Genomic DNA, 11149 nt, shown 5'->3' with positions numbered 1-11149 from the left:
CTGGATTGCTGGGATCTCCTCTTGCCGTCACAGTACGGTCGTGGGATTCAGTAGCAGGCAGCTTGTGCTAAGCAAAACGTTGATGTTGTTGGTACGGAGATATACATCCTCCAGATGTGAAGATCCCAAACCTCTTTTCAGATGTTGCCTAGATGACACATTCTTAAATGGAGCAATTTTCATGGACAGTTATCTGTGTGTAACAGACTTACCAGACAGTCCTGGCGTGCGGCCTTGTGCCAGCTGGACCCGAACTGCTTGTGCAGGTACCTGATACCAAGTTAGGCTGGCGATAGTGCCCGCTCGTACACGCAGGGCTCCCCGGAGCTCTCCTGCTGCCTTGGAGAACCACCTCCGGTGTAGAGGGTGTTTCTGCTCCTGCTGCTGACCATTGCCCCAGCTGCGAGGAGAGACAGCAGACAAGCTCCCTAACCCTCTTGGGTAGTGGAGGGTGGGAAAGATAGAAAAAGAACACTTTGAAGGCACTGTCCTTGTAGTAAAACATTGAATTACAGATCTCCCTATCACCTAAAAAACAGGCAAATGCTTTGCTTGCTTTTTTAATTTTTACTTTTAATGTATTACGTGCTGTGCATAGTCACTGATAGCAGAACTGAGCAGAAGGTATTCCTCATCTCACACACACACATACACGTGTGTACTTTCACAAAGTCAGTGTGGAGCCCTTGAATATGCTTATCCCTTCTGGCATCGCTTCTGGTTTCAAAGTATCGAGCTGATTTTCCACATTGCACTGTTTCTTAATTTGCAGTTTTATCACTCTAAAACACTTTGGGAGATTTTATCGTAATGCATTAAGGAATTTTAGTAAAAATGACCAAAAAACCCAGTAAGAGGTTAAAATGAGACGTCCGCAGCTTTTGTAACAGATGTTAGGCAATGGGTTCCTCTTTGTCATCTGGAGGGTCTGGCTCCAGGGGTGCCAGCCACACCATCTCTTGGATGACACCCACTGGCACGTTTGGTGGGGAAGATACTGCCCTAACATCTTTCTGCCTGAGGCTCTTCCCAAGACGCACCATTCAATCCATTCATCACAGGATGTGTTCTGGCAGCAGAGAACACCTCCACTGCAGCCCAGTGGCTCTCTCGCACCACTGGCGCCGGTCCTGTTACAGCCCCCTATGCAGAGGCTTCTCTTGGCAAGGGCTGCTGCTCTCCCCCGCAGCCTGGGCTGGCTGGCGGGGAGACGCTCTTTCTGGGGCTTTGTGACCACCCCAGGAACCTGCTCGAGGTTCTCAATGCACCACCCAAAGGCTGGTAGTAACTCCCTGACGTGTCCCTCTGCACCTGCCTGCCCCAAGTCTCCTTGGTGCTGCGGGAGGACCAGCGACTGAGCGCCCCTTTCTGTGGGTTTGCTCCCACGTGCCGCTTTGCTTGCTACAGAGAAAGACTGCTCCTTGTGCCCAGGGACTGGCCTCAGCCTTCCCTCGTGCATTCTGGGCTCCATCCTGGAGACCCCGTGCAGGGCTTGCTCCAGGGTGTCACTGCCTTGCTGGTACTGACTGAAGAGTCAAAACCGGCCCAGACAGGAATGGCCCCCGCTACGGCCCTGTCCACCTGAGTTATGGAATAACTTTGTTCCCCACGGGTGCTGTTCCCCACAACTGTAGGCTAGTCTGTGATGAGAATGGCAGGGTCTGTCACTCGAGGGGCTCTTCCACCCTAAATCCGCATTTCATTGATTGCCATCGGTGAGTGACGATAGTTTGCACAAAAGAAGTAGGAACATCTCTGTCCTTCACATTCAAGCTGTTTATGTTTAATATCAGCTTCAGTATCTTTGTAATCAGATGAGGTGACTGAACTGTAAGAAGTTTCTCTCAGATAAGGAATATTTTGAATCTAACTCAACTTTTAAAAAGCAATGTCTGCCACACTGCATATAATTGTGTAACAAAGTTCAGTGTGAATAGTGACAAGAGAGACATGGTCTAAAATACATGATAAGATAGATACACTTCTACCTGAAGGACATGTCCATTAGAGACAGAGATTTATTTTAAAGTGTCTCAGCACACAGTTAAGAAATAAAGAAAACTTTCAGGTTGCTTAAGAAAATAATTAGAAATACTTTACTGTCAAGCTTTAGCATGACTCTTCAAGCCTTTTCATGGGCTGCGGAGCTCATAGTCTACCAGAAAGGGCCCAAACTGTAACAAGAAATAAATTAAATATTAGAGATTCCAGAGGAGTCTGGAATGCTTACCAGCGGCACTCCTTTGATAACATCATACTTACTGCAATATTCGTTACTGAACTTCCAATCATTATGTTCAAATACACTTTTAATACAGTTGTTTCTTGATTATGCGGAAGAGCTCTCCAGACTAAATCCATTGCCCACACTACGGTAACACCACCACCTCCCCTCTTCCCCCACCCCCAGGCTAATATTCACATCGTGCTCCTGTTAGGAGATACACGTTGTACATTGCCCCAACAGGTCAGCTCTCACTGTCCACAGCGCACCTATCAACGTGTGACGGAAGTCTGTAATCTGTTACGTACCTGCGTAATACTTCACGTTCTCGCCGAGAGCTCACTTAACTGTTTGCTGAGTTTCGTTTTACCTACCTTTGTCACCACCATGTGGCAAATGTGTGAATTATTCTCTTAAAGAATATTCTAAAACCGAAATGGTAATCTTGCTAATTAAGATCATCTAACAAGCATACAGAAAAGAACGGCGTGAGAGCCAGCTCCTGACTTGCAGGTTTAAGTTTTGTGGGAATGATGGAAAGCAGCTGACAAGCGGCTGCTCACCAAAACAGGACAAGGTCTCATTTTACAAGAAGTGAAGAACATACGTGAGATGACGTTGTAATCTGCGACTTAAATAATCCCCTCCAGAGCAACTCAATGTGCAGTCATTGAAAAGGGGCTATCCGGAGGTTTGATGCCTGGTCACACTGCTGTAGTTATATTAGGTTAAAATAGATGAGAGAAAACCAAAGGAGCACTGTTATTAGAAAGACATGAAGATGAATTATTACTTGCAGAAGGCACTGGCAATAGTGTCTGCACCATCCAGAAATTTATCCAGATCTGGACAATAGCAAGCATAACAAAGTAAATATCACTACTTTTCTTTTTTCTAAGAAACTCCACTCTCAGACCTGTGGCTGCTCCCTGAATAGGACAAAGAAGAGGAGAAAGAAGATGAAGCATCTTAAACCTGATCACTTTCTGTTGCTTCTTAAAAGCAAACAAACAAACAAAATCCCCCAGGGGGGAAATTACCACATGAATGTCCACTGCAGGACAGAATGTGTAGGTTCAGTGCCAATTTAGCCTACTTTTCCTGTAATTTCTCTAAAAGACAGGGACAGCCTTGGCTGTACAAGCTCTCCCGCATGGTGCAACACCGTGCCAGGCAGTGCCCGTGAGGGGAGGAGGAACGGGGAAGCAGAAAAGATGCTACGGCCTCTTAGAGGCCTCCCCCCACCGCAAGCAATTGAGAAGCTAGATATACTTCATCAAATAACCATCAGCCCCTGAAAACGAGAGAGTGTATTTCACTCTCAACAGGAAAACAGAGTTCTAAAGTGTTAAATCTTTGGTTTCTCTTCACTTCAAGGGCTCAAAAGAAGCCTTAAGTTTGCTCAGAGCACAAGCCACGGCACACGCCGAAGAGGACGCTCCCATCTCACAGATTTCTTTCAGAACCGCCCCCCCCCCCCCGAACAGGGGCGGGAAAGAAAAGCGGAAGCGCCCGGGCTTAAACGCTGCGGCCGGATCCCGAGGAGACACCGCTGTAACGGGGCCGGGGGGCCGGGAGGCCGGTCGCTAGGCGCCTCCTGCCTTAGCAACCGGCGGAGCCCCGCCCTTCCCGCCCTTCCTCCCCATTGGCCGGGGAGGCTATATATAGACGTCAGAGGGGGACGGCCTTCCTTTTCGTTCCGCGCGTGCCCGGGCCTCCACACGGCGTTGTCAGCGTGAGTCCGGGCCGCCGGCTCGGGGAGCGGGGCTGGGGGGGCTCGGGGGCCCGTGCGCCCCGCGGCGCTAACGGCGGGCATCTGGGCGCCCCTCCGTGGTGCCGGCGGCCGGACCTGGCGGAGCCGCGGGGAAGGCCAAGGCCTGCCGGGTGGGGGGGGGGCAGGCGGCCGGCGCGGCCAAGATGGCGGCTGGGACTCCTGGCCGGGCGCGTTGGCCCGGGCCCTCGTGGTGCGGGGGAGGTTGGAGTCCCCGCGGGGCTGAGCCGGGTGCTTGTGCCTGCAGGTTCCCTGTCGTCGCTTCCAAAGGGAAACCCCACAATGTCCGGAGGTCTCGATGTCCTGCAGATGAAGGAGGAGGATGTCCTCAAATTCCTCGCTGCCGGGACCCACCTGGGAGGCACCAACCTTGACTTCCAGATGGAGCAGTATATCTACAAAAGGAAAAGCGATGGTAAACCTGTAGGATGGGTGGCCCTGGATGGGCAGCTGGGATTTTGTGGGCACAGCTGAGGAAAGCAGGAAAGCTAATGCTTGAGCTCTCTAGCAGTTTCTCCATGGCCTGAAAGGTGCAGACGTCTTTACTGATTGGGTTGTGTTACTCGGAGAAGTAGAATGAAATATGGATTTCAGAACTTGGTAAATCAATCACAACTGGGTTTGGGCACTTCTGGTAGTTCTTGACTATAGTAACAAAATGGTTTTAATGTCTCAGTAGTGATCTCTGCTGCTTGTTTGCATTGTTCTTCAATCTGAGCTGCACCCTATTAAAAAATTGAAGCTCATACCAGGCTCTGGTTCATGTTGATAGGTGCTAGAAGCGTGCTACGTTAAAACCATATGGGAGGATTTTTCTTGGAATAGCTTTCCCCTAACTAGAATTTTGGAGTAACCACAGCCATGTGACAAGTTTAATGGCAGAAGAGTGCTATCCTGTTTTAGGGTCTTGTATTTGCTAGTTGCTCTAAAGCCTTTTGTCACCAATAGGTATTTACATTATCAATCTGAAGAGGACCTGGGAAAAGCTCCTCCTGGCAGCCCGTGCCATTGTTGCCATTGAGAACCCAGCTGATGTGAGCGTCATTTCTTCTAGAAATACTGGACAGGTATGGACATTTGTTGGTCATGAGGCCTGCAATCTTGGGAGCAGGACTCTCTTGCCATGCATCATTGCTTGCCAGTGGCAGCTTGATGATAAAAGGGAGTAACATGAATTTTGGCTCTAGGAACATTTTTTTTCGAAGCATGTTTCTTGTGTTGCACTTGCAGCTGAGAACAGATCACTTGAAACCCACTCCCCATTGCTGTAGTTTTAGGGTAGTAGTTTGATAACTTGTTTTTCTTTCATATCCTCCTTTGGGTGCTTCCTGTTGGATTTCTGGCATATTAGTGGTCAGTCCCCTGGTGCCGCCCTCCCCCCCCAATAATTCTGTGAGTCATTGGCACTGGGTTTTGGGGACAATAAGTGCCTGATACCAAAGTTTTCAAAGAAAGCATTTGCTGTGTGATTCAGCAAGGTATAGTAACTAGTATATTTTTATCTTTGTCTCTAGATTTTTAGCAAAAAAATTGTGTCATGGAAGGGAACACAACCTTTAAATAAAATCTATCTAGGCACTGAAGCTTATCTGTGAGCTTAGTTTCTTTGGACTAATGCAGGTAGTGCCACAAATGTTCAGGGAGATTCTGAATGACATGGGGTGGATTTACAAAGGAAAAGCTTGGGTTCCTGTCGACTTGACCTGCACACTGTTAAAGCTTGATGCTGAGGTCAGTTTCTGGCCGATGAGCTCTCAAGTGTCGGAAGTGTGCTACAGCAAACTGGATGGCAGGGTTTTCGCTAACGCCAGGAGAGGAGCTCCCTCTATGATTGGAGTTTGATAGTAGGCCCTGCCACATGCCTGGGAAGTTGAAAGCTGTTGCAAGTGAGTAAAGAACTGCCAACCGCGATTTTAATGGATGCAGCTATAGTTTGTGATATTTACTACTGACCTTTTCCTGTAGTTCCTGAAGTTATGCTGCTGGATAATGAAAGGATGTAGAAATAGTGGAAGAAAATTGGCTTTGCTTTTTTCATAAGCTGTTTGGTGTGTCCCCCTTTCATGATCTGTTTATGAGACTTTGGAGTAGAGCATGCAGATAACTTCAGGGGAAAAAAAAGAAGTTTTTTTCTGTATCCTGACTTCCTGCTTTGCTAGTGGATATGATCTTTTTAACTCCTAGTGTTGGTGTAGCTATTTTCAGAAACGTTTTTATTTTGTCTCATTCTGAGTGCAGAGCTGGTGGTGAGCCCTGATTTCACAGGAATTGAAACAAATAGTTCAGTTAAATTTCTTGCGTGTTCGCTGGCAGCATACCTGGGTGACTTGGTTGAAATGCAGTTTTGCTGCTTCACCTTTGCTGTGGTCTGTTTTGCAGCGTGCCGTTCTGAAGTTTGCTGCTGCCACTGGGGCTACTCCTATTGCTGGACGTTTCACCCCTGGTACCTTCACAAATCAGATCCAAGCGGCTTTCCGTGAGCCACGACTCTTGGTTGTTACGGACCCCCGGGCTGATCATCAGCCACTGACAGAGGCGTCTTACGTCAACATCCCCACCATTGCGCTGTGCAACACTGACTCCCCGCTGCGCTATGTGGATATTGCTATTCCCTGCAACAATAAGGTAACGACTTTGTTGTCGCATTCAAAGCTGCTTCCTCCAGAGCATGCCCTAGGTTGCAAGATGGATGCTTTCTGCAAGGGAGGGTTGGTTTGTATCTCGCATGTCTCCCAGGGTGATGAGCTAATTAAGGCCTCTCGCGAGCTTAGCCGGCGGGTGGGGAGGAGGACATGAACTGCACACAGTTGGAGCTTGGAGCTGAGGCCAGTTTCTGGCCAAGGAACTCTCAAGTGTAGGACGTGTGCTATAGTAACCTGGCAGGATTTTTCGCTGACGCCATGAGGGTCTTTGTGGCCCAATGAGTGGAGTTTGATAGTCATTCTTGCCACAGTTTATGAATATGAATGAAAGATAAAGTGAACTGATGAAGAAACTGCTCTGAAACATTACCTTGCCAGAAACCACCTGAAAGGTGAAGTCTAGGAAGATAGGAAACTGTCTTTGGTCTCTGTCTAGATGTCATTTACCAAAACTAATGTAAGCCAAATCTGAGCATGTATGTAAGATTTGCTCATTTGGTCAAGCTTACTATTTCTTCATTCTAGCATATGTGATGAGCACAACCCCGTCTTTTGGACAAGATCCATGTGGGGTAGTGAGCAGTGTGAAACTCCATAGCAGGAGAATTGCTTCAGGGTATGCTGTATGCAGCAAATTCAGATGCTGGTGATTGAAGTGCACTGCGATTTCTGCAGAGACCTGAAGATGTCATTCGGCACTCCAAAAGTTGCCCTTCCCTGAGTCCAAGTACATAAGTCTGGGCATTAGCAAGTAACATCTTCCTCTTGCCAAGTGAGAACCTTGGATTGGGTGCAAATAAGTCTTCTGCTCTTTCAAAGAAAAAAGGTGTTTCCAAAGGTTTAGCTTTACAGCAAATCTTAAATACTTTCTTTTGTTCCAGGGAGCCCATTCAGTGGGTCTGATGTGGTGGATGCTGGCTCGGGAGGTCCTGCGCATGCGTGGCACCATCTCCCGTGAGCACCCATGGGAAGTCATGCCTGACTTGTACTTCTACAGGGATCCCGAGGAGGTAGGAGACCTGTGGCAGGAAGTCTGTCTCCGTGAGATGTCTTGCTTGTGCTCCTGCCCCATGGTCCTGTGTGCCTGCTGTTAAGGATGGGTTTTGCCAATACAATAATTGCACTTGACGCTTAGAGGTGGTGGTTGGTTCATTGTATTGCCTGTTGTCAGTTGGTGCCTATTGTCAGTTGGTGCCTATTGTCAGTTGGTGCCTATTGTCTGGTACATGATAGTGAGGACGGTGAGGTGTTTCTGGGAGACTTAGGCTACACTCTTCCATTGCAGATCGAAAAGGAGGAGCAGGCTGCTGCTGAGAAAGCAGTTACGAAGGAGGAGTTCCAGACCGAATGGACGGCCCCAGCTCCTGAGTTCACTGCTCCTCCTCAGCCCGAGGTTGCAGATTGGTCTGAGGGAGTGCAGGTCCCGTCTGTGCCCATCCAGCAGTTCCCCACAGGTCTGTTTGGGGGATGTCTGTGGGAAGTGGGGTACGTGTTGTAGTGGGTGGGAAGAGCTGGGGCGCACTAAGCGTCGTTGTCTTTGTAATTGCAGAGGACTGGAGCGCCCAGCCTGCCACCGAGGACTGGTCAGCAGCTCCCACGGCCCAGGCTACTGAGTGGGTTGGCACTGCCACGGAGTGGTCTTAACTTCAGTCCCGCTGTACTGTGAGAGAAATAAAGACTGGTTTAATACACACCGTGCTTGGTACGGCTTTTTTGAACTTGTTGGCAGGTGAAATACGTGGGTAGCAAGGGGCACAGTCCCTGGCCAAGGGTGGGAGGGTCTGTAAACTGCTGTTTCACCTTGTGCGGTGGAGTTGGGGTTTGTGGGCTCCGGCCCAGCCCGCGGCAGTGCGCCGGGCTGCTCTCCCGCCCCGGTGGGTTACCCGGTGCCCGGGGCGGGTTTCCCATTTCCCGCCTTCCCTGGCTCCACGCCCCTCCTGGTGACGCGGCGGCTCCCTGTTGGACAGCGGGAGGCCAACTGTAGGGCGGTGGTACGTGTGCCGTTCGGAGGGGGGGGAGACGTCACCGGGTGACGTGCGGGGCGGGGCTGGTTTTCCCGCCACTCCCTGCGCGCCGGGGGGGTGGGTGAAGCTGGGCTCCCCCCCCAAACGGGGCGTTTCACCGGTTTGCGGGGCGAGGTGGGGTCTTGTGGCCGGGTGCGGGTGGCGGCCCGGCCGCAGGGCGTGGAGAGGAGAGCCCTTGAGTGGGAGCTGCTCCCCTGGTGAAACACCAGTTCTAGCAGCAGTGTTACTCGTTCCTTCCTCAAAAATACTCACGTAATCCTCAGGAAAAAAAAAATTAATTCATCTGCTTTAACTATTTTGAAGATTATATTTCTGTGCTTAATAGTAATAATGGGAGGTAGACCCTTGGCCAAGAGAAATGGGGGTTTTGTTCATTGGAGGTGGAGATGTGTTCAAATTGGATCCGTTTTTCCATATTGCTGTGGTCTCAGTTTTCTCCTTTTTTCTACCTTCAGCCACGCCAATCAACCTGTAAAGAATGTTTTCCCTTAGCACATGTGCTTATTTGCTTTTACTGTAATAGTGCATATTAGCAGTAAAAAACCTAAAGCAAGCTGTGTATATTAATTGCACAATATCTGTCCAAAGGAAGCTGATCTTTTTTCCTGTTGTCTTTACCTATTAGATGCAAGGCAACTAAAGATTTTGTTAATAATGAACAGCTTTTAGCTGAGAGGCACGCGAGCACTTTACTATTTGGCCCTGAAAGGGCTCTTCCCATTCTGTTTGTGCGCTATGTTCTTCAGATGTGTGTTTCTGGCACATCCTCGAGACCTCTACTTTTCAGCACCCAGCAGTGGGGAGGCTCCTTCCTGCCGCCTGAGGTCTGTCGCCGCGTGTCAGGGTGGGGTGAGAGCCTGTTCGCTTTGGGACTCTGGGTGGGTGCCGTAGCTGGATCCGGGACAGCCTGTACAGCAGCTGCTGATTCACTCCCCAGTTCTGAGATTGCCCAAAATAACTTGTTGCCCTGGTCTTTCTTTTCACCCTTCCACATGAAAAGTTTCCAAACTCAGAGCATAGGCTTACCCCTCTGTACTTCAAATCATTGCTATTACTGTTTTACTGTTCTCCCTTTTCTTTATCCGTTTTGTAACCTCCTTCATGTGAATATGTTCCAGTTAATGAGAATATAGCAGTCATCAGACACCTCCTGTGTGGGTGATGGTGCTGTTTTAAATCGGCGATAGCTGCATCTGAGTACTTGTTACTGAAATATTTCTGGCACGTTACTGGAATGTGGTTGTTTTCATCTAAGGATTTCCTAAAGTATCACTTGGACTTTTATGGTAAGTGTCTTTTTTAGGACCAAGGACTGCCAGTGGGAGGTGGATCCACGCAGCCTGGGAAAAAAGGGTCAGGAGACAGATCTCTGCATGTGGATTCAGAATTACCTTTTGGGGGTAACTGGGACAGGGCGGGAGAGCTCATTTGACTGGAGCTCTGCAGAGGGGATGAATAGCAGCCCTTTAGAAAAGGAGGCAGCCTTGGCTGCAGCAGCAGAGGGCACATTGCAGGAAGGCTATGTTCCTCGGCATTCTGGGGGGCACAGGGGAGGAGAGGTCTCAGCACAGGGGGTGGAGGCAGCAGCAGAGACGTGGCAGGAGATCTTGAATCTGCCAGAGCTTCCCCTGTGGCAAATACCTGGCAGATATGATCTATTGAGGCAGTGCAGAGTGATAAGAAGAGGAGCTAGGAGCAAATCCTAGAGACAATGGCTTGTTTATTATTGCAATTTTTTCTGGCAAATGCAGTGTTGATGTTGAAAAAGAACAGCAGAGAACTTGTAACCATGTTCTTTGGGATTGATCTGATTTGACCCAAGATGGCTTAGGCTGAGGTCTCCATGTAATGAAAACGATTTCTTTCCCCTGAGGGTCTGGCAGTGTTCCCTTTCTCCACAACCTTATCTTGGTATTTGGTTTGGGTTGGTTGAACTGGGCTAGATATGCTGCTTAGGATAGCCTTTCTCTTGCACATTTGGTCTCAACAGGAGCTAGCTGATGTTGCTGAGCATCACAGAGCCCCTCTGGAGAAATGAGCTGTTGAAGAGTCCTTGCCAATATGCTATGTGATCCATGAATCTCATACACACATGTGCTTTCTAATTCACTCTCTAATTTATGTGACCCCATTCACAGATGTTCCTTTTCCTCTCCAGTCATTTCTTTGCCCAAATAAGTATATGATATTTTTAGTATCCAAGTACTGTAGGATTACATAAAGGTGCTTCTTTAACGGGAAACAAAGGGCTTTATGCACAGTTGAAGAGACTCAGCTCTGTTTACTTAAATCCAGGCTGGAAAAATGTTCCACTCTTTGCATCTGTAGGCTGCTTTGCTTTGTGAAACAGTGAAAATGGTTGTAGGATGATGGATGCTGTCTTTTAGGAGTATGGTATATGCATACTGGAAGCCTGTTTGCTAAAATCAGTGTGTAGCATATAAGTAAGTATGCAAAGGAAAGTGAGTTGTGTGTGTGGTTGATGAAT

At 48.7% G+C, this 11149-nt stretch overlaps 1 protein-coding gene and 2 non-coding genes across 3 annotated transcripts; all 3 read left to right on the top strand.

Annotated features, from left to right (window-relative positions):
• Window positions 1–3937: 3937 nt before the first annotated feature.
• On the top strand, window positions 3938–8328 carry RPSA (ribosomal protein SA). Its single transcript, XM_050892308.1, has 7 exons — window positions 3938–3959; window positions 4243–4410; window positions 4944–5062; window positions 6375–6620; window positions 7519–7647; window positions 7923–8091; window positions 8187–8328. Exons 2-7 carry the CDS (start codon window positions 4278–4280, stop codon window positions 8279–8281), a joined length of 891 nt encoding a protein of 296 aa, XP_050748265.1. The 5' UTR covers window positions 3938–3959; window positions 4243–4277; the 3' UTR covers window positions 8282–8328.
• LOC127013891 (small nucleolar RNA SNORA62/SNORA6 family) lies at window positions 5698–5857 on the top strand. The gene has a single exon (XR_007766134.1). It is a non-coding gene; the product is annotated as a small nucleolar RNA SNORA62/SNORA6 family (small nucleolar RNA).
• Window positions 6792–6950, top strand: LOC127013892 (small nucleolar RNA SNORA62/SNORA6 family). The gene has a single exon (XR_007766135.1). It is a non-coding gene; the product is annotated as a small nucleolar RNA SNORA62/SNORA6 family (small nucleolar RNA).
• Window positions 8329–11149: the final 2821 nt, after the last annotated feature.

Source organism: Gymnogyps californianus, chromosome 2, assembly GCF_018139145.2.
Source record: "Gymnogyps californianus isolate 813 chromosome 2, ASM1813914v2, whole genome shotgun sequence".
Lineage (NCBI taxonomy): Eukaryota > Metazoa > Chordata > Aves > Accipitriformes > Cathartidae > Gymnogyps > Gymnogyps californianus.
This window is presented reverse-complemented; position numbering and strand designations above follow the sequence as displayed.